Genomic DNA, 26688 nt, shown 5'->3' with positions numbered 1-26688 from the left:
AAAAAACAGGAATTGGGTGGAATACATATACATAGATTCACTTATTAAATCACGCAGTAAGTGTTGCTTACAATGTATTTGAACTTGTCAAGGCCAATACCTATTAATATCCTGTTAGTGATTTTGATTGATTGAAAAATAGAAACTGTTATGAATAGTATTGCATGCAAAGTATGTTTGTTTTAAACTTAGCTACTTGGTTATCTTGGAAAATATTTAGTAACCCTATGTGGTTTTATATTTCATTTAAAAAAAAACCACTATAAAAACATAAACGGTTAAAAGACATTTGGGAGTGAAAAAAATCCGTCAAACAACCTGTTAGCCTATGAATCATTAATACCTTATAGAGGATTCCAGCTACTAGTGTGTACTGGCTCATGGCTGAATTGTGATAAAGGTAGCAGGATCCCTGCTCGCCACACTTATCCTGCCACATTAAGCAGGATAGGTCAATCACTGAGCCAAAGGCTATGGGTCCTGGAATACCACCTGCGAGAAGAAAAAAGAGACAAAATGGCAGAACATAAAGCATTTTGATTTTGCATGGGCATCTGTGTAAAAGTTAATCTAAATAAAGAATGCACTTGGCCTACCAAGTGTGCGCACTACAATCCACTGGATACCAAGTCCAAAGGATCTCTGACTGTCAGGTACACACCTATGGAGGGCAGGGTTAGCCAGACATATTAGAATCAGAAACAGAATACTTTATTAATCGCTAAGGAAATTATGTGGTTAGAGTTGCTTAGAGAGAATAATAACAGTAGCACACTGAACTAAACAAATAATACAATAATTTATTAATTATCAATTTTATTTATAGAGTGTCTCAAGGTGCTTAAATGTATTATTAAAAATGTATTGTTTATTTTATTCACCAATTCAAATTATACTAGAATTTTGTTAAAGATAGACAGTTTAAGAAATACTTTGAAGCTTAGAGCTCAAATGAATGACATTAATAAATGAAACAGAGTGTGATACATAATTAGTACATTCAGAGGTTTAAGTGTGGCCACCTACCTGAGTGTGGCAGTGAGTGCTGGGATGCTACAAAGGAAGGTGAAGCTGATAATGATGAAAAGCAAGGAGAGGAAGGCTGGCATGTGATGGCAAGAGCTGCCACACTTCCCTGCCAGAGCGAAGCCTTCCTCATCCCATGACACATTACCCACCACACAGCTACATCCAGAGTACACCTAGAGGCGAAAACATAAGCCAGATATAAATGTATAATGTATAACTGCTGAAACACACTTCAGTCTCTACATACAGTGGGCTATATAGTTATTGAACACGTTGCCAGTTTTCTAAGTTAATTTCTAAACATAATATTGACATGAAATTCTCCCCAAATGTTGATAACAACCCAACCAAATTACACATGCAAGAAATCAAACCATATAGATGTCCATAAATTAATATATGTGTGTAATAATGAGAATGGACACAGTCCATGAACATGCTTACTACTATGTATTTAATACTTCATACATAAGCCTTTGTAGGTGATGATGGCTTTAAGACACACCCTGTATGGAGAAACTGGTCACATGCATTGCTCAGGTGTGATTTTGTAGTTTTTGTTAACTTTATCTGTATTGTTATTTTAAGGTTGGAACTGACTCTTAAAGAGCACATTGTGACATTGTTTCCCTTTGTGTGTCCCCTCTATGTTGTCTTGCAGGTCCCTGGTAGGAACTGGACAATCTTTGCTTCTATCAACACCCGGCCTGTCTTCTCTTTCTTTTTGGGATATCTTCTGATGTATTACTTTAGGTAAATAAAACCTTATATTTACTCTATCATTCAAACACCTATCTGACTGCTGATAGCACACAAACCAAGGTTAGGTAAAGTATAATGTTAAGGTTATTTTTGTAGGCAGGTGGATATTGGTTAGGCTTAGGCACCAAAGTTACTTTGACTAGTTCAGAGAAAGATTGTGGTTTGAGTAAAAATATAACAAGTTGGAACCCTTTTAACTGTTGCATCACAGGAACACTAAAGAGCATCTTGTGCACATCTCTGGGACACCAGTGGATTTGACTAAACAGCAGAGAATTTTTATCATAAAAATCAGAATAATCATTTATAAATATATTATGAAGTATATAAAATCTTGTATCTATCCATGTAATCAGTATGCAGTTATTCTCTTTTAAGTCTCTTCGAAGATATGATATAATCCTAAACATTGTACATAATTTCATATTTGCAATATTTTTTTTGCATCTCTGTCAATAAAATGCACTTTTTGCACTGCAGTAAGTGGCTCTGCTGCAAAATTCAGCTTTTATTCTAAAATGTATCAATGAAAGTGAGCCACAGAGGATTGTGCATTTTTCTGCTCCTGAGTTTGAAATAATTGTAAAATAACTCAATATTTCAAAACAGTCAGATTGCATCATTTCTGCAAAAGAAAAGATTTTAGCTTATCAGACACATGTGTATCACAAAGCCATCCCCTGTAAAAGCTCAGGCTTTCTGCTATTTCCCAATCTGTCTAAAAAATATGGTGTAATTTCCCCTGTGAGCAAAGTGTGAGCGATACCTGTTTGCCCGTTGAGAGTTGGGTGTGGTTAATGGAGGTGCAGCCAGCATGGCAAGGGGAGTAATACATCACACCGTCTGCCCCACACACTGGGTTGTAGAGCTCTCTGACACAACTACAGCCTGCATTACAGCCCACATCTAAGGAAGAGCTGCAGTTAGGAGGGAGAGAAAGAAGGACAGAAATGAGAGGAAACAAATGAGGGGAGAGCGTGATAGAACTGATGAGGATACATCACTAGAGCTCAGTATTAGAATGAACCACTGATTACTGTTCCAGTGATTGATGCTCACAATAAACAAAGCAAGTTAAATTGCAAAGTGTTTCCTTACACCGAGCCAAAAGAGAAAGCCACAAAGTCTAAACGTTTTCTAAACTCTTGGTTTCAGATTGTTGTTCTACTTTTTGTTCTATGTAAGAGGATAAATGTCATATAAACAGCTCTGTCTGCAAGCACAGAAGACTTCCAATCTGCTGATCAAACATTCTGTCAAGGCCAGTGAGAAGAAAGCTCGCTTACAGGAGCAATGTGCCCATTGATAAATCGGTGTGTGGAGATTAAGTAAAAAGAAACTGTTAACTACAACTAGTGTTTCTGCATGTACTGAAGCCGCACACATGCCCAGGGTACATTAGTCTTGGCCTTGTGTCCATCTGCAGAGTACAATACATCCTAAGTGGTAAAGCACAAATCCCCAATCTAATTAACCCTATAAGTTCAGAGTCATCATTGGAGTTAACCTGAACCTAAGAACACTTTGCAATCAGAAAATGTAATTTTACTTTTGATTAAACTGTTCTCCTAAGTCTTGGCAATCAAGGGACAAAGAAGATAATCATTCTAATGTATCTGCCTGACATCCTTCTCATTCAGATCAGTGATTATAATGGTTGGACTTGGATTTTTTTTAAAAGGCCTATCAGAATGTCTGTGGACAATATCCCAATGCTTTGCAAAGGTATCTTACTTTCCTGGAACTAAAGCAATACTTATATTCACTGGGTGAGTAGGCAGCAAGTGCAAGAACATCTAAAATAATCTCTGATATGGCTGGATGGTGTGGCACTGAGAAACATTGTGGTAAAAGATATCCAAATGAAATATGATTGGATTTATATTTAATTCAATTTCAATTCAATTTTATTTATATAGTTGCAAATCATAGCAACAGTTGCCTCAAGGAAGGTGAATCCCTGCAAAAAAAGAGAGGAAACCCCATCAGACGACGCCCTAGGAGCAAGCACTCCATTAAGCAGGAAGGGAAAATCTCCCTTTTAACAGGAAGAAACCTCCAGCAGAAACAGGCTCAAGGAGGGGGAACCATCTGCCATGACTGGTTAGGGGTGGGAGGGGGAAGTTTTATGGATTTATCGTAACATTTAATATTATATTAAATGCTTTTGTTAATATTTAATAATTTAATATTTATTAAAAGCAGTAATACTATATAACAGCCTTTTATTTTAAGGTAGCAATTTTTGTTTCCTTCTTAAATCTAAAGGGTAGCTGGCTTATTCCACTGCACTGCAGCTCAACACAAACAAAGTCCCTGTTTACATTTACACTGATATAAAACTTTTCTGCTCATTTGAAGCTATAACATGACAGTGAACACAATTTACCACAGTGCACCAATACTTCAAGTGTGACTTAAAGTCCAAAGTAATTTCTGGCCAGATATAATTAATTTGGTATTTGCTGGCTTGTGTTCACATGACAGCAGTAAAGAGGAACCATGAGGGAGGAACTTCAGAGAAAACATTACCTAGCACAGAGACTGTGAGCTGAATGTAAAACTTACCTGGTCAGATCTGACAGACAGGTACATTAACCTCTTGTAGAATAAAACTAACAACAGTCAGAACCAATTTAACTTAAAGAAATCATAACTAAAATAACGAGTTCTATACACAGCTTACCTGTTTCTGAGGTACAGTTTACTTGGGCTGTCATACACATTTTTGTACAGGTCCAGTTGCTGTTTAGTCTTCAGACCAGACTGGTAAGGCACTGTGACACCAGCCATGGGCACATTGGGGCAGTGGATGACAAAGATGAAGATGGCGAGCAGACTGACCATGGCACACATCATGCAGAAGCGGATGATACCTCGACACCGCAGGTTCAACTTCTTTACAATGTAGCCACCCAAGAAGGTGCCCCCACCTCCTGCTGGTACCACCATATATCCTGAGAGAAAAAGAATAAAAGCATAACGGATCAATGGTGTTGATATATGAAAGAGTCCCATCTGTCCAACAGAGGAGCAAGACCTCCAGACTTAAAGAGGCATAAAATGATCCCAAACCATGAACCATGTAATATTTATGTCATCTGTAGTTTTTTGGGGGTATCAGGGAGAAATGTGATCATGTTGTGCTGCTCGTTGTGGAGGAAAACTGATTGATGATAAGCATTGACAGCCCGGGATTAGTAAAGAGGTAGTGAGGGCAGCTATGAAGAGGATGAGTGGAAAGGCAGCCTGTGGAGGTATGCAGATATGAAGGAGAGAAAGCAGTGGACTTTTTTATCAGATTGTTTAACGCAATACTGGAGAGTGACAGGTTGCCAGAAAAGTGAAGAAGAAGTGTGCGAGTACCAGTTTTCAGGAACAATGTGCAGAGCAGGTGATGTGCAAAACTGCAGTAATGCTGATGATGATCAATGAATAGCAGTAAGCAGCAGTAAACAGATTCATTTAAATGTCTGGGGTCAACCAACCAAAGCAACAAACAGTGGAAAAGAGAAGTGAAAAGGAAAGAGCAAGCAGCGTGGAGTAGGTGAAGATGAGTATCAGGGTGGATTTGTGACTGAGGATAGCAGCAAAATAGTGAAACGGTGGCACTGACAAAAGGGTGTGCAGACTGTGATCAGCTGACCTGTGCTGCAATTTCCATAGTCAGGGGTCTACGTGGATTTAGTCAACTGAATTCAACTAGATCTAAAGAGATCTTTCACTAGCTTTGTGGCCGATTTCCAGATATTACAAAAAGGGAGAAATGGTAAGTGAATCAAATCAGCATCATCAATTGATGTCTTCTAACCTTGATGTCAGCCAGGGACAACACCCTAGATCAGGGGTGTCGAACTCCAGGCCTCGAGGGCCGGTGTCCTGCAGGTTTTAGATCTCACCCTGGGTCAACACACCTGAATCACATGATTAGTTCATTACCAGGCTTCTGGAGAACTTCAACACATGTTGAGGAAGTAATTTAGCCATTTAAATCAGCTGTGTTGGATCAAGGACACATCTAAAACCTGCAGGACACTGGCCCTCGAGGCCTGGAGTTCGACACCTGTGCCCTAGATGCAACCAGTCCACCACAGTGCATCACTGTAAACTTTGGCAGTAATTAGTTTGTCTGGTATTTTCATGCACCTTTGAATAACACAAAATCATATACATCAATTTGGTTTGTACGACCTTTCAGAATTGTTTTTTTTCTACCTGGGAGATACAACAACTATACAGTTATCTTCAAGACACATTATGTGACAAACTACACAAAAACTATTGATGTGTTTGGTGACATTTGTTAGGCTGTTTGGATGCTGGAACGCCCTTCTGGATCATTCTGACCTACTTTAAACCCTGACAATACAGTTGACTTGAATGTTGGAAAGCTACCAATGCTGACAGGTAATTAATAACTAGTTGGCTAACTGCCCTGTACTATAGACAGTAAGTGTTCTACATTTTGACCTGTGAATCATACACCGTGAGTATCATACCATTTTATATTACGTGATTAATATTCTGAATCACATTCTGCAGTAATTTAAAAGTAGAATGAAAAATATGCAGCTTTTATATTCAGATATGAGTTTGCCAAGAAAGATACTCAAAGTAATTACAAATGGCTTATTAAATTATGAGATTAAATCTAGAATTAATAGCTGACCTTGTTTACTAAATTCAGTATTTTACTTTGTGAGAAACTTGCAGTTATAGTTTCAGCAGAGGTGCTAATGTTAGCTAACATTTCCCAAAGGTAAGATTGGATTTGATCGCCAAAACCAAACGATCCCTCCATGATATCATTCTATCATTCTACAGCAGGTGACAGTAGTTTTCCCTTTATTGTCAAATTGCTCTTTAGCCTAGCATATTACATTCAGTAAAACAGTATTGTTCCTTGTTTCTCTTTAACATTGTTACTAGCATAAACTACTATCTGACCTATATGATATTTTGGATTTTTTTGTATTCATTTTGTATTCATGTAGAGGTTTGTGCTGCATTTGTTGACCTTCTAGACTATGATTATCTAGTATCCTCTCTTACTTGCAGTTTATACATAAACTGCTAGTAAGAAATCACCAGCATAGGAGGCACTAAGGGAACGGTCTATGATTGAACAAAAGCACCTAAAATTTCAAATTTTCACAAAAAAATAGATCCTCTCTTTTAGATCAGTGTTATTTCACAAGCTGTTGTGAAGATTTTCTAAGGTTCAATAAATAAAGTAATAAAATGAGTTAAATGCATAGCGAAAGTTGCCCATGTGATGGGCCTCTTTACTTTTCACTCACCAAACCATGTGGCAGCCTCTGATGCACTGAGACTGAACTGTGATTCCAAGAACTTTGGACCAAAAGTGGACATGCCAGCAATGAGGGTGGCCTCAGTAGCCCCAGCCAAGCACAGGAACAGGAAGGTGGGATTTTTTAGGAGAAGCAGCACAGATCTGGAAATACACAGTAAGAGAGAGAGGGTGAGAGTGAGGGGGCATCGATGTGTGAAGCCACTGTGACTGAACAAACCTGAGCTTCCTTTTTCATTAATGCACCCTGCTCTAATCGCAAGATGTTCTTAATATAGAGCAGATACATACTGCTGTAAATCCAAAGACATATAATCAAGTTACATAACGTATCATGTAACTCTCTGTAATCTCCACAGAGACAGAGTAATAGATGCGATCACAGTAAGCTCATAGTATATATGGTTGTGAAATGGAAAGGAGCAATACTGTCACTCATTTGTGCTGTTCTGCATTCATAGCTGCCTGTCGTTGCTTTAGGATGACAGTAAACTTATTAACATTAAGGTTTTCTGTGACATTTTAGAGGTGAATTTGCATGGTGAACTAATCCTTGCATAAGCCACACTGATAAACCTGAGCTACATAATGCCAATGAGAAAAAGCAGTAAAACCAGTACCAATAGTAAGAGAGCCCACATGTGGTTTGAGATGTCTTTCTCCCAGAACAGCAACATGGGGCTTAGGTTGAAAGCACTGCAGGCTTCATTAAAAGTAATAATTGCTACATGTAACAAACTAAAAACTAAAACTAATTAATCTGTATTCTCTAAAGAAAACAATATGTTTCTGATTTATCTAACGCATGGTTCTTTTGTTAAGCCAACTAGCCACTTTTCATGTAAAGAAACAAGGAGATGCAAACAATAGTTTGCATTGGAAAAAAGTGGAGGCTCTTTGCAGAAACAAAACAGATTTTACATTAATCCTTTTAACAGTCTAGTTATTAGTTTTTAGCCATTTAGAACCACCATTCCCAAATGGGATTTGTTTGTTTATCAGGATGATTAAGCTAGAGGTTATGGATGCATTTGCAATATTCTGTTTTCTGTACCAGGGGTCTCTTAGAAATTATTAATCTTAGTGCTGACCAGTACATTCCTAAGTGAAACAAACTAATCAAGATACAGATATCCTTCGGGATCCTGCTTCTTAATCACAGCACTGTGAGGACAGAGGTTTTAGCCTTGGTAGAGGTTTGTAATAGTGAACAGTTATTTATTTAAGTGGTTAGTATATTTGGGCATCATCAGTGTAAAAGTGGGAAGCTGTAATACAGAAGTGGACCCAGAGGTAAAGCATGTCACAGGTCAGTGAAGCAGTGTTAGAAGAATAGTTACCAATGGTGATGGAAACGTACAGCTCAGGGTAGTACTAAAAATACCAATACATTACTCCGGATGATGAGGCAAGTGAGATCTTGTGGTTAAATGCATCAAATGCAGCAGTGAGATCCAGTAATATGCATGCAGCAGATTCATCAGCATGAAAAATGGCAATGGAAATTATTCATACAGCATTTTTCATTACACATAAACTCAATGTGCTCAACATAAAAGATAAAAAACAAAACAATGAAGCAAACTGTACAAAGTAATAAAATGCAATTTAAAATAGAAACTAGACGAGGTCGTGAAAGCATTTATTTCTTGAAGCTCTCTACCTTGGCATGTCTTTAACTGATTTGCCAAACTGAGGGTCTGAGGCAGTGGTGTGGCTTCCATCCTTAAGCTGGTGGGCCTCAGACACACGCATGGTCACATACTCCTGAGAGCCTGCAGGAAGACACAGAAAAGTAAGAGTGAGGCTGTTTCGAAAATATATGGTATTTTACATACCAGAGTACCACCTAATGTATTAGTCAGTGTTTTTTTAATGCCCTCTCTGTTATAAAGAAGACTGGCCATGGCCTTTGCTGGCACCTGGTAGTTGCCGTGGGTAGCCCAGGATGGGAAATGCCACCAGCAGAGCGGCTGCTCCTCCTGCTAAAAAGCCAATCCACCAAGCCCCAACCCAGTGAGGGTTCTCTGGCGTCATCTCAGGCCTGGAACATCACGCACATATGATTAAACACATTTATAGAATTAGAATCAGAATATTGTATTGATACCCAATAAATTATGTGCTCACAGTTGCTCCAAGACAGTAAGAATAGTACCTGACTAAACTAAATTAAATAATACAATATATTACAAAGTTACAAAATATAACAAAATAGCTCTAATATATACAAACAGCTAAAATATAACATTCCCAGTATATAACACTAATTAAATATATATGGTTGAAACTGAGATGCCTCTCTTATCAAACTGTAAAACGTTTCTTATTTTCTCTGTAGAGGATCTGCAATAAAGGTGTGCAACTGCTGCAGTGCGCACTTGTGCATTAGCTGGAGGAGTTGTATGAGAGATATGCACACGCAGGAATGAACCACTTGACCTTTAAAGAGGCAGATCTCTAAAGCATCTTGTAATGAGACAGTATTGTTCTATTGTGTATATTTTTATTCTACATTCTCCCATTGTCTATTTCATATCACAATATTTGACTCTATTCCACATTCTGCATGTCAGCTTTTGTTTATTCCCAGTTTAGTAATCTGTAATTGGTTTTAGTACATTGCATTCTAGTCAGTGGTTTTCTAAATCATTATTTTGGCCATTTTAGCCTTTATTTATGTATTGGAAATGACAGTAAGGTAACTAGGTGAGAGGATAAGGGGCACTCTCCCTAGTCTTGCCCTGTAGACTAGAACCCAGGCCCTTGCAGGCCTTACCTATGTGAGGTAAGCCATAGCAGTGCCCCGACTCAGTTCTATTCTATTATACTGATCTCATTTCTTTTTGAGTCAGTTATCCTTGTCCATGGTGCCAACCAAAGCAGACTCACGTTAGATGGATCTCAGTGTACATGTTGAGGAAGTAACCACCCAGCAGGTAACCGGCTGCTGGACCCACAATGGCTGCCGTGTAGAAGATCCCTAAGGGGAGGGGGGGAAGACCATAGACACAGAGCAAGGGTGTGTCAGTACAATGACTCCAGCGTCTACCTCCTGTTTCCTACTTACTCTTCCTGTCCTACAGGTTAAAAGGGCCATTGTTCTTTATATGGGCTCTGCATCTAGAAAATTTCCTGTTGTGTTTGTGTGTTTTCATAAAAGCAATGTGCTCTGCTGTTATTTGAAAGAGAATGATAGCTAAATGCTGAAAAGGGGTCATGACAGGAGCCTAGAGGGTCAAATTTACAAGACTTGCAGTAGATGGCATCAGACAATGACAGTGCTCAATATGTACATTTGAGGCACATTAGCTGCATTTACCAAACAAGCCCTTTTATCTATATCCAGTTCCTTCTTAATAGAGATTATACTGGATGGTTGCTGGTAATAAAATTATTCTGTGGAAGAGGGACAGAGACTGATAAAAGAAGATAGACAGCTGGTGAAAGAAGTCGTGCTGTAACCGTGAGAGTATATATCTGTTCATGCACCTGCATTAGCATGTGATGCTCAAACAAAAGTCTACATTTACATTGAGCTAAACAACAGATATATTTGAGCCTGCACCTGCAAAAGAATTATTGCTAAAAGACACAGCTGGGATTGTGTTCAGTGCCTGCTGTTTGCATATGCATTCTCACTATTCTATTTAATCAAAGCTCTGTCAAAATAATTAATCTTCAGAGAGAGTTATCACTGTCCAGCTGACAAAATGAGCCAAGCAGCACATGAATCAGCACAACTATGGCCTTAAACCTTGTATCATTAAAAAAATGCGGGAATTTAACAAAGAGTCATCAGTTTAACAAAGATGATGGAAGATCAACATAGAGCTGCACAACTGATGGAACATATATCATTGTGATTTGATGTTTAATCAGTTGATTCATTTATGAAAAAAACTAAACAACAACCAATCAGTTAATAAGCTAATAAATTATTCAAATAATTTTTCAGAGAGAGTAGTGGTTTGAATTTTTATAAATTCTCAAATTTTGATGGTTTAATATATCTATTAAATAATCAATTTATTATCACAATTTCAGTCCCATATTTCTAAAATGACCAAGTCTCTCTAGAAAAACGTCTTGGCACTCATCTTGGCATGAACTCGCATGTCGTCGTCCCCCCCCCCCCACAGATAGGAATAAGCACCTGTCTAAATGAATAAGCTGGCCACTGAAATATAAAATGTAGGTATGGTACATTACATTTTAGTTTCTGGTAAGCTACTACTGCTACTACTACTTTACTATTGTAATTAATAGTTATCCCCACTACCTAACAGTTGAAGCTATTATTTAACTGATGAATGACTTTCTGGGGTAATCCCAGGAATGCTGCATCTTTACTATTTTTTCAGGGACTATAATGTCAAATGCTTGGCATGAGATGAGAGAGGTGACAACAGTATGTTTTTTTTTTAATTTTTTGGCATAAATTATCATCAATCATAAATAAATGAATAGGGTTATAGTAAATAATCAACTGCAAACAAAACAGATAAAGAAGAACAGTCTGCTTGCTTCCATTTCTGGTGACTGTTACTAGTAGGACTCACCTATATAAACTGGTGCATAGTTGGAGTTGACATTCTCATCCAGGTATGTGACCCCTAATGTGTAGAGAGGCGTAGCGCCCATACCATGCAAAAACTGGCCAAGCATGAACACAAAGCGATAGCTGGACAGTCCTCCTGCCTCTTTGTTCTGACACGGGCTGGTACGGTTAGTAGAGCACATTCCTGTTTGCTCGGGTAAACTGACCTGGTAGGGAGGTGTAGTAAAGTGAGGCAAGGCAAACATCAGAGAACCCAGTGCCATGATAAGTACTCCCCATCCCAGCCAACGGGGCTTGTGACCTGTACCGCCGAAGTAACTGACAAAGGCCAGGCAGACGCATGCAGCAATGTCATAGGAACTGGCGATGAGGCCAGCCTGGTAGCTGCGCAGATCAAAGCGTCGCTCGATTGAGGTGATCACTGTGTTAATGAAGCCATTGATTATCATCCCCTGGAGGAAAGAGGCCACACAAAGGAAGAACAACACCCACCGAGGAGTGTTGAAAACTTGGATGCTTTTGGGGGTCAGAGCTCCCCAGCCACACAACTGATCTGTGTTAGTAGAGATTAACTTTAGCCCAATCTCTGCATTAGGTCTTGTTTCCCCCCCATATATTGGCCCAGGGAGTGCCGACGCCCCGGTGAAAATGAGTGGCTCATTAGTAATGGGACTGTCAGGGTTTCTGAGACCAGAGCCTATGGGGCTGCCTGTCTGGGAATCCACAGGACTAGGGGTGTCCAAAGAGGGGCCTCTGCTGAGAGGACAGTCCTGCAGGTCCAGGAGCTCCTGTTTGGAGCTAAAAGAGGCGTCGGCATTTAGCAAGACGGGCATCGCCCCTCTGAGGGGCACTGTGAGGATCCTGTGAAGTGGATTCTATGAACTGAGGCAATAAATCAATTAGCTCAACAACAAAAAAAGGAAATTTGAAGTAATAAAGGGTCAAGAAGATATTGTGGTAAGGCCAGGTTCTTCTTGGAAATTATCTATTCTTGCTTTGTAGTTTGCACCTCATGTGTCCACGGCTCTTCGTGTGCTCCTTTTTATTTGCACAAGGTTGCATATGGTGTAAAGATGGCTTTGTTACTGTGATGAGTAATAGCATCCTGAGGAGAGAAAAGAAAAATTAGATAGATTAAATAAAGAAACAACCAACTTTTGTAAAGATTTAATGCATAAAGAAGTCATCATTAGAATTTATGTACAGGCCACAGACACTGTGACCTAGACTGATGCTTCATATTTTACCAAATGTATAAAAACACATACATACATATCTCTACATGGGCATTAAATAATTCCTGGCATTACCACCGCATTGTTTAAAGAACAGTTTTGCCTTTTAACATTATGCTGGTACAAAGACTCCTCTAACTGTGAGTCGATTGAAGCATTAGTATCAAGCATTGCACCCAATCTCAGAGTCTTACACATACAGGGAACTCATAAAACCTCAAAGTGCACACTGCTAATGAACCATAAGCATTGTTACTTTGCTCTAGTAATCACAAATAGAGCTTTCATAATCACCATCATGAAAATACTGTGCAGGTCTATTTGTTGCATAACAACAACACAACAACACAAGTGTGTATTTGATCCATTATTGCAATCTGAAAGCTCATTTTAACTGATGTAATGTATTTATTTATATTACTTTCTTTCATTGTGAAGTACAATGTGGAACACTAGAAACTCAATGTCCACTTGTCACAACACAAAACAAGCAGCCTTACTGACCTTCAGGGGGTCATATTTGACAGTGACAGTGATAGAGCTTAATTGGATGCATAAACAAAACAGAAGAGATTTACTGAGAAATAAGAAAAGGCACAGCACAATAAAGCAGTTTGGTCGACATATTAAATACATGCAGTACAAGCAAAGTTCTTGTTAGTTTTCCCACTCAAAGCTTGGACTCCAAGATTTACCCATCGTACGTTTTGGAGTGGCAGCTTAGAAACATCTGAACAGTGAGTTTAACTGAATGCAAGAATAGCTTCTGAGCATGATCTGATGATGCTAACCTCTGAATGTTGGTTTAGTAGCACATCAACAAGTTTACTCCACCTTTCTAACTTGTCATTATTGTGTCACTTTTATGTATCGTCAGCCTTAACAAGTGAAAGATGAAAAGCCATTTTGTTCAAGTTGTGAAAAGATTTATAGAAAGAGAACTCTTTAAATCTAAATTTGATTGAGCAATAAAAACACACTCAATATCCTTGCCAACTCCTCAGATGATGACTGGTAAAACCAAAAGCCTCCTCGTTATGTAGTGACTGTACTTACCACTGTACCAGTGCTATGGAAAAGGAAAACGTGTTTCCCTGATCTCAACCAAGAATGAAGAATTGTGTTGCAATGTTCAAAAACACCTTGTTCATAAACTTCTACATACAGTTATGTAACTGTGCTAAAATGTAAAAGAGAGCACTTCCCTCTATGCCAATACTGTAAAAATCTCTAAAATACTCGCTAAAAATCTTTTTAAAAAACCCCAAAACATTTCTATTGCCAACACCTTTTAATCACCTTTTAATCTTTAAAATATTTACAACGTATCACACACAAAGCAGTTAAAATATAAAATAAATTAAATTATACATAGAATCAGTTTACCCTCCTACCTCTATTCCTTCATATAACAGCCAACAGGACTGCTAACAGTTGTTAATCTGGGAAAATGAAAACATTTGACAGAGATGGAATAAGAGCGGCAAATAAAGATGAACAGTTACAGAGAGGTATATCCATGCTAGGTCCTAAGCCCATTTCTCAAAGCCTCTTATAACTGAAGGACTACATCAGCAAATTCCTACACAACAACCCCCGCCCCACATGATTGGAGTCCTGCAGGCAGCCTGCAGGGAGGAAAGGAGGGAAGTGTCACCAGCCCACATAGTCCACCTTTGAATTACTGCTCACCAATGAGCAGCAAAATTGTGAGCAAGGAGAAATATAGAAACAGTCATTTCAAATGTGGCTATAAATAATATTTGAATGTTGGTTAACAAGTTTTTGTGTTTTTTATATAGTTTTTCTTTATTTTAACAAGTGCACAAAGCTATTATTCACTTTATGTCTATGTAGGTTCTCAGTCATCCAGGTCATGGTAATCTAAGGAGCTTCCAAAGAAAAGTGACTGGACTTGTTTATGCTTCTTGAAGACAGTTCACCTTTCATCCGAGCTTCTTCAGTTCTAAGACTGAATGGTGGAGAGACCCAGGTTTTTAAGACCTATTGGAGCTTAAAAACGAATACCTTATCTAAATCTGAGGCAGAGGTGCTGTGCTGCCTCAGCTGCTACCAGGCAATTTGTCTTATTTCAGCCACAAAACATTCTGATAAACTCCCCATCACAGAATAGTTTACAGTTTTGTTTTGTTTTTTAATTTTATCACGATACAACTTAGTTGATTATATTTGTAAACCAACTGCTATTTTTTTTTTAACTTGCAAATTAAATCACTTTGATCACTTAAAATGTACTGGAGCCAATGTTTATGAGAGATTTGCTAGCCCTGGAAAATGTTAGTTCATATTAAAAAATAAAAAAGTCTAATGCAAAACGTACAGTTTTTAACAAAACGTGGACTTCTATGTATTTATTTACTGAAGTCAGAGGTAAAGCTATGCACTTAGTTTGCGGAGAAACAGGTTGATGTGTTTAAGGATTGCAATTTGAATTGCTATTACAAGATCAAACACACTGAGAAATCAAAAAACTTGACTAATGCAAAGTAGGAATGGATATCTGAAACTTTGTTAGCAAAATTTCAAATGCAAAAAGGACTTTTGATCAGTCTGAATGCTGAATGAACAGCACTATGACAAGGAGTAGTATGTCCATGCAGTTAGTGCATGCTTGAAAAGGCTTGGACTGAAATGGGCTAAAATGACCGGAGCTAAAAATTAACCACGTTGTTGATGTTATAAATAAAATAGTTAACTTAAGTAGGGCAAAAGCACTGAATAACAAACAGTTTGGTGCACATCGAGGATTATGAGACTGAACATACTGATGTAGGAAACAGGTCGCTTGGCCTGGGCAAATGGCTAAAAAGAGTATGGGGCCTCATATGCATACCATATAGCACATCTTAACCTTTGGTAAAATGGTATTCTTTTATATGATTCTTATATAGCACTTTTCTAATCTCCCGGAACACTCAAAGTACTTTATACAAAGAAAGCGCACACAAGCATTTTCATCTATGGTTTTCAGTGCTTCCTAGCTAACATTCACACACATTCATTCTCTGATGGATGGATCAGAGAGCAACTCGGGCTTAGTATCTTGCCCAAGGATACTTGTCATGCAGACTGGGGGAGCCAGGGATTAAACCACTAACCTTCCGATCAGTAGATGACCTGCTCTACCCCCTGAGCTACAGCCAATATGTTTGAGATCTGGTGTTTTCATTTCTGATACCACAGGTTATAATAGCCTGCTCAAATTCAGTGAGCCTTTTAAAATGTCCCTTCTCTAACAAATGTTTGTAAAGGCAGACATTGTTGATTTATTTTTTATAACACCTGTGGTAGCTGGACTGACAATACCTGAATTCAACAACTGAGATCTATTGTCTGATATTGTTTATAAAAGACAGAAAATAAGAAAAATGTATCCTCTTTAGGAGAGCACTGTCGAATTTCAGACAAAAACAAGTATACATGCACCAAGGCATATATAGGCAGCCCTATGGTTTAGAACATGTACATAAAATCCATAAATACTGTATAAATACTGTATTTATGTGTAGAAAGTAAAATACTGTTTCATTTTTGATTTAACAAATGACCACTTTTTTTATCACTAAAACTCAAATGCCTAAAACCTGTCCACTTCAGCTCATTACTCTGCATTAACATGCCTTAATGTCTGTGAAGGTTCTCAGTCATCCAGGTCATCGTAGTCAAAGGAGCTTGCAAAGAAAAGCGTCTGGACTTCTTTAAGTTACTTGAAGACGTTTCACCTCTCATCCGAGAAGCTTCTTCAGTTCTAAGGTCAAATGGTGGAGAGTCCCAGATATAAACCTAGTGGGAGTAACCCCCCACAGAGGGACAAAAGGACCCCCTGATGATCCTCTAATTGCCTGAGCCAAGGTGTGAAACTGGGTGTGGGTCCCCATCAGCCAGAGTTTCGGGTGTGTTCATTGTGAAACCTGGCCCCACCTTATCATGCGAATTCCTGAGGTCAGATGGCCCAGGATGTGAGTGGGCGTTAAGGCGTCTGGGAAGGGATCTCAAAACTGGATTATAGATGGCAGAGAGTTGGTGTCGTAAACCCCCGCCTCTGTTCAAAGATGGTCACTCACAGTGGACATAGATGGCTTCTTTCACTCCTCTTTCAAACCATCTGTCCTCTCTGTCCAAAATGTGAACATTGACATCCTCGAAAGAGTATCCTTTATCCTTAAGATGCATCGGTGCCATCTGACCTCAGGAATTCGCATGATAAGGTGGGGCCAGGTTTCACAATGAACACACCCGAAACTCTGGCTGATTGGGACCCACACCCCGTTTCACACCTTGGCTCAGGCGATTAGAGGATCATCAGGGGGTCCTTTTGTTCCTCTGTGGGGGGTCACTCCCACTAGGTTTATATCTGGGACTCTCCACCATTTGACCTTAGAACTGAAGAAGCTTCTCGGATGAGAGGTGAAACGTCTTCAAGTAACTTAAAGAAGTCCAGACGCTTTTCTTTGCAAACTCCTTTGACAACATGCCTTAATGCAGAACATGAAAGGGTCCTGGCAAGCAAATCAACGCAAAATGAATGGTACCAACCACACTGCTGCGAGCTGTTGTCTGTTCAGCTGATCGCCCATGAAAAGAACAAGTATAAGGTTTTGGAGGGAAGCCAGAGCGTAAAACCTTATTATGCCCAAATGAAACTCGGGCTTATTTCCCCATTGAGGTGGGGCTGAATTCCTCATAAGCAGAAGAATTTGAGGTTTTAGACTGTGAGTTTTAACTTTGATGTCTAAATTATCATCAGTGTTGAACTGTGCTATCAGAATGCTGTGATGCTGTGTTTAAGTTTTTTTGTTTGTGTTTAAGTTTTTTTGTTTGTGTGTTTAGGCTTAGGGTTTAGATTGGGGATATCACCAATTATGACTTAATTCCTCAGGATCAATATGCACCAGATTGCCAATACCTCTGTAAGACAGGGGTATGAACTTGCATGTGTTTATTTAGACTGTACATTATTTTTCATTTATTTATTTATTTACATTTGGGGTTTTTTTTTCAGATTTTGAAAATGCTATAAAAATGGTGGCCATGCATTAATCTAACTTGGGGAGGGCAATTCATTTTCCCAAAGGGGTCACATGAGGAACTAGGACTATTGAGGAGGGCTGCACCAATAAGCGTATAAACAGATAAAATTAATATTGAGCAAAACTGAGTTCAGCTTGTGGCCACTTAGGAAAATCAATTGCCCAGCCCTGATCTAATTCAAACCTTACACCTAACCCAACACGTTATTCCCACGATCCAATGGTTGTTAAGAGGTTAAAAGCTATCAGGAGAGGAAAGGAGGTGGGCCACTATCAGGTGATGATGAGACGACCAGAGGTGGGAGTGTTTTGAAAGTTGAACCAGGCCACACTGTTAACAATGCACTTACAGTGAGGTAACACTTTCCTGTCTCACTGTTTGTTTGTCTGAAGCCAGAAATGGAATAGTTCTCAATGGATAATTTTTTTTCTCATGTAATTTCGATCCAATTCTCCATCACGCCTTTTCATTTCTGTTTTCAAAGCAAGATCAGAGTGGGGAGCTGCAATATTAATAACCAACAAGCTCTGCCTTACCTAATGGGTCCTTTATCTTCACAGTAGAAACTTATTTATTTTGGAATGGGAAGACTTTCCTCCTCTGTGATACACAAAGGCTTTTGAAGTATCAAGAGGAAGTCTCTCATGTGGTTATTATAACAGACTTAGATGAAGCCTAAACTGTCAATCTCACACAGAAACACCACCGGTGTTTGTATACACTGTTGTAATATCTCACTACAAAAGAAACAATAGAAACTTTAGCAGGTCGTTGCTCTGGTAAAACTGGAAGCAGAGAACAAACTGTGAGACTCACTGTGTCAGCTTTGAGAATAAGTAACCCTGTTTGAACCCACTGATGATGTAATTCCAGGAACTGCTCTTTGAATCTTAAAGTGGAAAAGCATTGAGTTACAGCAAATTGAGCTACAGCAGCACTGTGCGTTTGGCCTTGTTGAACTTTTGCATGTCAGGCTAATGTTACATCTTTTGTGGGCGATAACAACCCAAGAATTCTTGGTTTTGTTCTTCTATAAATAGCAGAGACAAATAGTCAGCTTGAAATTCAATCAAGTCTGAACTTGAAATTGTGAGTCCTTTTGCAATTTTTCAGTTTTTTGGTTGTTGTTGTTTTTTTTGTTTTTTTTTAAAGAAAAACAGAGGTATTGGAAGCTCTTGTTTTTTGCTTATTGCTTCTTTGATGTGAACAAGACTTAAAGTGATACAACCATGAATGGCAACTTCAAGGTTTGAAAACATGAGGTAACATTTAAAAAAAAAAATTTAAGCCTTTTCCAGCTTAGCCAATATCCTATCTTGCAGGTCCGTTGCTCTTGCACTCAACACCTTCAACGCACCAGTTGAAGATATTGAGAAATCCTACCAATGGCTGCACAAAGTTACAGAGGTACTGATCATGGTAGGACAGGAACAAGCTCTAAGCACAAGATCAGTAGAGGCTGGGGTCTATCACACCAGGCAAGACCCCAGGTGTAGGCTGTGCAAAGAAGCTCCTGAGACAATCCAGCACATAACAATCCAGCACATAACAGCACATAACAGCAGTGAGTAAGAGCTTTAAAATTTGTAATAAATCTCAGTGCTTCATGATAGACAGAATCCAGCATACATGTGTAAGCATATTAATCACATTACCACAATTAAGCAAGTGGAAACAAAAAAATCATTTTCTTTATTCAAAGGTAAGACAGGACTTTATTCTAAAGTAAGTATCCAGTTTCAATTTAAAGTTTTTCACCAGTTGCGAAATGTGAGACAATTCTAATTTGTGAGTACGAGTTTTATCGTTGACTGTTCTACAAGGCCTTTGGCAATCAGGAAACAGAGAAAGTAGTCTTTGTAACTGAAAAGTATCAAAAGCTGTTTACAGGTCATGTATGTCTTTGCTTATTGTTGTATCTATTCTGTTGATATGTTAATCATTTCTTTGTACAATATTCAGTACTTACCAGCAAGGGATATCAACCTCTTCACGGCTGGTTTGGTACAGGCAGAATAGTGGAGGTGCACAAGTGTAACTGAGAACAGCGAAACTTACTGCATGCCATTCATGTGATTCTGGGGCACTGCTATTGGACATGCTGGCTCATTGTCACTGCCACTCAGTTACATGAGTTACATGTTAACACTGTTAAAAGGCACACTCCACATATTTTTTTCTGCAAACATATATAAATTGAATGATTTGAAACTTGTATCATGAAAAGAGTAATTCTGATTACATTCAAACTGGCATATTGAATAAAGTGCTCCCCCCCCCCCCCCATTCATGAGTTCTTACATTTTTGGGATATTTATCACACTAACACGGTTAAAATTGTCAAACTAATTTTGTTATTAGATAGATAATTGTTTGTTTATTTAGTTAAATTTAAAGTGTTGGTTAAAGTTTATTTATTCGATATTAGAAAGATAACATATAAAGTCTAGCTTTTAAATTATGATTTCACGTATTAGGCGAAAAAGAAAAATTATCAGACCCTGCCTGGCCTTAGCCCAGCCTTGGCGGAAAATCCAATTTGCTCCAGATCTCTGACCTCAGGTAAATGCTATTGCTGTCACTTCTTGGTAAGGGAAGGTTTGTTATAAAACTTTGGGCTGAAAGTTTTTTGACCGCTGTGTATTGGTGTTTTCAAAGCAGACACTACTACCAAACCTGAAGGTACTCATAAGCACACTCTAGACAATACTTCTTATTGACTCTAATTGAAAAGATAAACTTCATGTTTTACTTAGTATGAGCATCTAAGACCTCATTGAGAGGTTACTGAGGCCGCAGAAAAAGGAAACCACCGTCCATTTTCCCATTTTCTCAATTTTTGGTCTTAATATTTCCATTGAAAATTAAACAGACTGCAGAGTCTATCCATTTATCTGAGATGTCTGCAATGAATGCATGTAGAAATTAGTGCATATATTAATAGCCCAGCAAACTCCTTTCTTTTAGTCAGTAAGTGGTACAATAGTTGCTCATTTTACAGTAGGCAGGGTGATCTACCTCTGTGGAATCCCACTGTTACTGTGGGGAATTAATGCAATGGGACAGCACTGACCTGATAATGCCCTTCTGCTTGGCTGCAACTTCGAAAGCAAAAACACCAACAGTAGCATCATTACTGTCTGCTGTCCTTCTCTTCCTCGCCTTTTTAACTCCATAGTCGTGACAATATGGGCTGATTATGGAGAACAAATATATAACTAGAAGTGCAGGTACACCAACTCTACCTCTACCTAAATTGAAGGTGGAAGAATATTTGCATGATATGCAAATTATCCTGTATTTATTTCCATCCATATACACATGGTTTGAAAGGGGAAATTTAGAGGGAAGTAAGTCCATGCAGTACACCAGTACACAGTGTGCTCATGGTAACATTTCAGAGAAAATAGGAACCTGATAACATCCAGCAGAGCAGCAGTGGAGCCTTTTACTCCAAGTCACAGTTATCATAAAAGGAGGATATGTATATTTATATACTACACAACCATTCTTAAACCTATATAAATATCCATTTTGTCCAGATCTCCGTCTTAGTGTTGCGTGACACAGTTGTGAATAAAGCAGTTTGTGTTTTCATTGATTCTGATTGGTTCTCTGACAACTGACTTGTTGAAATGCATTCTCCTTTAACAGCTTCACTTCCCCTACCTGATAAAATCACCTCTATTTCAGTTCAGCTATTTAATTATTGTAAGGGGAAAACAATAAGTTACATATTTACATTAATTGTAACCTAAATTTGATCTATTCAGTAATGCCACTGTGGCATGCTTGTTTAAAGCTAAAAGCATCCGCCTGCAGACATAGACACACACACAGTCATCATGTATGCGTCAACCTCCTGCCCCAGATCTCACAGTCATACTAGCATACGTGAACTTGCTGCCTCCTGTTGGTGAAAGAAGTGACCTAGAGAGTAAGTCAACACTGGGTATAAAAGGCAATTAAGAAGATGCCACCAAATCTGTTTGACTGTCTGCACTGCTTTGAAGTTCAACTTTTGACCTTAGCTAAACCTTTCAAGAAATGATGGAGGGTGCAGGAGGGAAAGTACTGCATTTGTACTGTGAACCACAAGAAAGGATGAACAGTCTCAGAAACAAACATGCCACACATAAACCTAATTACCAACTCTTAAGCCAGATAGAGAATAGAGATTAGAGAACTTCAATTATCCAAGCACTTGGCAATCATGGGACACAAGACCCCCCTTTTAAAAGAAAGACAGGCAGTCAACCACTAAAAATGACATAGGAGGTTAAAGGAAAATATCATACAGAAATAGACAACCAAAAACTCTGAAATGGTTTACCTGAAGGCCAAAAATATATATATATTTTTTTCTCCAAAATCATTCACCTACAGCTGGAAAAAATGAAGACAGCTCTAAATGCTTTATATGTATTTAAAAGTAAACAGGCAAAGACACATGCTTAAATCAGTTGAAATGTCTAAAAAGTTTCTGTTCTGTCTCTGTCGCTACTAAAAAACTCCTTCCTTTGACTCTACATTACTGACGTTCATCTGTTAATATGTATTTGGGGAAAATATCAGTAAATCATGTATTTTCCAGGAATTTCTCTCTCACACCATTTCTCAGAACTAAATGACTGTTTACCACTGACTCATTATTTCCTGTTAAGAAATAATGTGGGTAACATTATGAAGTTGCCTGCTTCTCATTTCAAAGTTATATAATTTTTCATGGATTTTATTCTTTTTTGTCTTTCTTACTTCTGCTTCGTGTGGATCCAGTAATGAACTACTAACTGGTACATATGTTATATTCTGCATAGGCAGATGTGTACATGCTAGCCCCTATTAGGATGTATCAGTTGAAAACTTCACTTTTGTGATACAATTAATTAAATTTGCTGTATTGTTTTGGACAAATACATTCATATACTATGCTACTTATACTAATATCTATGTTATAATTAGTTTTTTTAAAGAAACTACAAAGCAATTATGGTGAAGGGGGTGTGATAAAAATAAGACTAATGAGAGGCAAGAAGAGCCACAAATAGAGATGGTAATTAATCCTCTGAGGTCTAAACTGTCATCTGCGATGACCCCAACCCAAGCTCTGAACACTTGCTGTGTCAATATGTGTGGAAGACAAGCAAAAAGTGCTTAAATACATATACAAAAAAATGTGTGTGTTAGTTACAATAATTACTTTTCTTGCCTCATAATAGCCAACACTTTGGAGAACAAAAATAACAAAAGTTTGATATTTTATCACGGGGTTAGGATTAAGGTCCTGATCTGGCCCCATCTGTTTCTGTGAACTGGGTCGGACAATCTTGTTAAATTAAGCTGCATTAGTTCTGCAACACGCTCATCAGCACAGAGGCTGAACTCCCTGTGAAACCGCTGTGCTGTTATTAAGCAAAATGTCATGTTCCACATTTGGTACACTCTATGACTTTACATTGTACATCATTCAAACTGCACTGTAAAACAGCTGTGTTAACAGATTAAATAACTCACACGAGGCATCAGCAAACAGCTTGTTTCTGTTGTGCTAACGTGTAAGAAACACAGACGTGCAGAGAAGGTGCAAGCTTTGATGAGAAGTGCTTATAGGTCTGTTGTGGTTTGGCAGAAACTAAGTCAGCAGTCAAAGCCTAGACACACACGAACATTATGACTTTACTTCTGATAAGCTCTGAACTAGAATGCAATGTTTTAAAATGTACAGAACAGTGTCCACATGAAAATAATGTCTACTGTGATACAAATCTGATCGGCTATCAAAGTGAAACTGAAAGGAGGAACTGGGCGAGTAATCAACCTTATCACTTCAGAAGTCTAAAAAAAGATTTGTGATGGAGGCTGCTAAATGGGAATTTAACCAAGAAATTGTCTTCCAAAATTTGGAAAGTTAGACATCTTTAACATATATCATTGGCTTTCTCAGTGGATGAACCTTTTGTCATCTGGATGACAAGCAGGCAGCACTTTAATTATCACAAAGTCAAGAGGGAATTTCTCACATTAAAACTTTGGCAGTTCTACTAAGTTATTACTTTTGGCTCTTATCTATCTGCTGATTCCTAGAATCACCACATTATCAAGTCAAAATGAGAAGAAATTACTATGGGGACTGTACTAGGAACATGACAGATAACGTGCAACACACTTCTTGAGAGAGTGTGTCAGTAACAGTCTATTGAGCAACCAGACTGACAGCTTCCAAAAAGGTCTATGTGGTTAATTGTGGGGATCATTTAAAGGTCACAACCTACCTGAGTATCGCTGCTGATCATATCAATCCCTTCCTGGCCACAGTTTACTCAGCAACACTAACAGACGGATGGATAAATGGCTATAAATGAAATGAAAAGTCCAACTGAGATGGTAACTGAAACTAATAGACATTCTAAGCTGTGATTGCCTGAGTTGCCTTTAATATAGTCTGAATTGTGTCATGTTTCAGTCAGCGGTATTCTTCATGGCCATTGGTAGCTGCTTAAATTGCTTTCCTCAAATTAAAAAAAAAAAATTAACACAGGATCTGCCCACTTTGTATCGCCAGCTGTCACTTGAAGTCATTGAACGTGTCTGATCACAACATCAGTGCTTGCTGCTCGCTGTGTGGATACTACTTTGGAGCAACATAATCCACAAGCAACATGCATATGTGTCACAGTGAGAGCAGGCAAAGGACAAACACACTCTCACAGTCGAAAGAAGACTTAAGCAGAGAAATTAGCTCACATTTTTAAATTTTTCATGTGATTTGTCTTCATCCTATGTCATTCATCATAAAAAGTTTCATTGTGCATTCCTTCATATCATTATTATTGTTATTATTACTCTTGTTGTTATTATTATTATTAAAAAGCTTCTTGGACTCAATAGGCAACGTAAAACGTAACAGTTTTTTTTGTAGATTTCCCTACACCTTAATAAAGATTGTATGCATTAAAACATGACCCAATACACCTACACCAATCTGTCTTTGATAAAATAATCAAATTGCCTCCCTACGGACTTCCCGTGTTGCATGTCTGCATCACATGAGCTCTTGACTTGAAACGCACTCTTTCCGCCTGTACGCAAGTGTGTGTGTGTCTGTGTGCGTGTGTTCGGATGTCTGACTAAAGCAGATCTTGTAGCCTCACAGGAAACAAAGCGTAGGCGAATACACATAGGACTATAAATGGTGACTCACACTGTCTACACATGCTTCTAAAAAAGGCACTCAAGGCAAACAAACCCACCGGAAGATGCTTGTCTTGCAATAATCAGCCAAATCGGCGCATTTTTCATTAAATGAAAGACACGTGGGAGCGACGTATATGTGAGGGGAATGCTTTTTGATGGCTGACAATTCAAAAACGTATCCGCATTAATGATTTGCTGATTTATTTTGAATGATTGGCTCTGTAGACATTGAAAGCGCATCTATATATTACACTAGGCTATTTGCTACAGTGCAGAATTCAGTGACAGAGCATGTGAAGGATGAATGAGACCAAATGCGACTGATTAAAAAGCAATTTGTTCATTTTAGTTTATGGATTGCTCAAAAAACCCTAAAAAACAGACAATGTGTGGAATGTTCGTGTATTGCTATATGAACATGTTGTAGATTGCAAACTAAATGCATTTCTTGCCATCATTTTAGCTTCGGACATGTGGCTACAGGGATATCACTGCTGCTGATGCTGAGCGGCAGTCCCCGCCATATAGTCGACACCGGTGTATGAAAATAGGCACGCTTACCTTGTAAATCAGCGCTTATTAGTTCACTTCTTCCCATATAATCTTCTGTCTACAGTCTCGTGTGCTGAAAAACTAGCTGCAGATGTGGTGCACTGACTGCAATGCTGCTGCTTAGCGATCCTCTTTTATGGAGGCAGCGGGATTTAATCGCGGTGTGGCCACTTTTGTATGGAGGATGATCGGTGCCGCCATAAAAAATAAAATAAAATAAATTAATTAATAAATGAACAAATACACACATATGAGCAAAAATAGAGTATATTACGATTACGCATGCATGTTTATTCATTTCTTGTCTTCTTCCTTTTAGTATTAAATTGTGTTAGTCTGAATAAAATATCACTGTAAGATATGTATGTAAAATTATACAGTAAATAACTGTAAAATGGCAACGGTAAATTAACATTAAATCAAAAAGAGTAAATGATTGTAATATGTATATTAAATTTCTGTAAATTGAGAAACAGTGATTTGCATTTATTTTTACACTGCTAATTAGTTGAAAATATATTAATTTACAGTAATATGGCACATTGTCTTTGAAAACAACAGGAAAAATCTGTAACATTATCTACAATTTACAGTGGCCCCTAGAGACAAAGCACGTACAAACTCCAAAACACATGCAAACTCCAAAACACTTGCAAACTCCAAAACACATGCAAACCCCAAAACACATGCAAATTCCAAAACACAACGGAAGTGCTCCAGGAACGCTAGGGGCACTGTTGAGCTTTTGTTACCTAGTAACTACACAAGCCAGGAAGTACCAATGACTGGATTTGGGCTGTATCCCAATTCAGGGTTTGCAGCCTTAAAGACCGCATTTTAAGGCCAATTATCAAATCAAATCAAATCAAATCACTTTTATTGTCACATCGCATGTGCAGGCACACTGGCACAGCACATGCGAGTGAAATTCTTGTGTGCGAGCCCCACAAGCAACAGAAATGTGCAAACACAACAACACAAACCAGCAAATA

General features: G+C 38.4%; 1 protein-coding gene across 2 annotated transcripts in view; it reads right to left on the bottom strand.

The window, feature by feature from the left end:
• Positions 1-25819, bottom strand: part of slco4a1 (solute carrier organic anion transporter family, member 4A1) — a 28964-nt gene extending 3145 nt beyond the window's left edge. The window contains exons 1-11 of one of the 2 annotated variants that reach the window (XM_005744639.1): positions 25706-25819; positions 11665-12768; positions 9995-10085; positions 9025-9146; positions 8766-8877; positions 7092-7246; positions 4478-4748; positions 2558-2708; positions 1027-1202; positions 597-661; positions 344-492 (exon numbers count right to left, since the gene is read on the bottom strand). In XM_005744639.1, the coding sequence (XP_005744696.1) occupies positions 344-492; positions 597-661; positions 1027-1202; positions 2558-2708; positions 4478-4748; positions 7092-7246; positions 8766-8877; positions 9025-9146; positions 9995-10085; positions 11665-12496 (2124 nt within the window). In that variant the 5' untranslated portion in view covers positions 12497-12768; positions 25706-25819. Of the gene's footprint in view, positions 1-343; positions 493-596; positions 662-1026; positions 1203-2557; positions 2709-4477; positions 4749-7091; positions 7247-8765; positions 8878-9024; positions 9147-9994; positions 10086-11664; positions 12769-14292; positions 14432-25705 lie in introns of those variants that run through there. The other variant, XM_005744638.1, reaches the window with a different exon arrangement.
• Positions 25820-26688: the final 869 nt, after the last annotated feature.

This window comes from Pundamilia nyererei, unplaced genomic scaffold (assembly GCF_000239375.1).
Source record: "Pundamilia nyererei isolate P.nyererei 1_Seehausen unplaced genomic scaffold, PunNye1.0 scaffold00147, whole genome shotgun sequence".
In the NCBI taxonomy this organism is placed as follows: domain Eukaryota; kingdom Metazoa; phylum Chordata; class Actinopteri; order Cichliformes; family Cichlidae; genus Pundamilia; species Pundamilia nyererei.
Note: the sequence above shows the minus strand (reverse complement) of the source record. Positions and strands in the feature narration are given on the sequence as shown.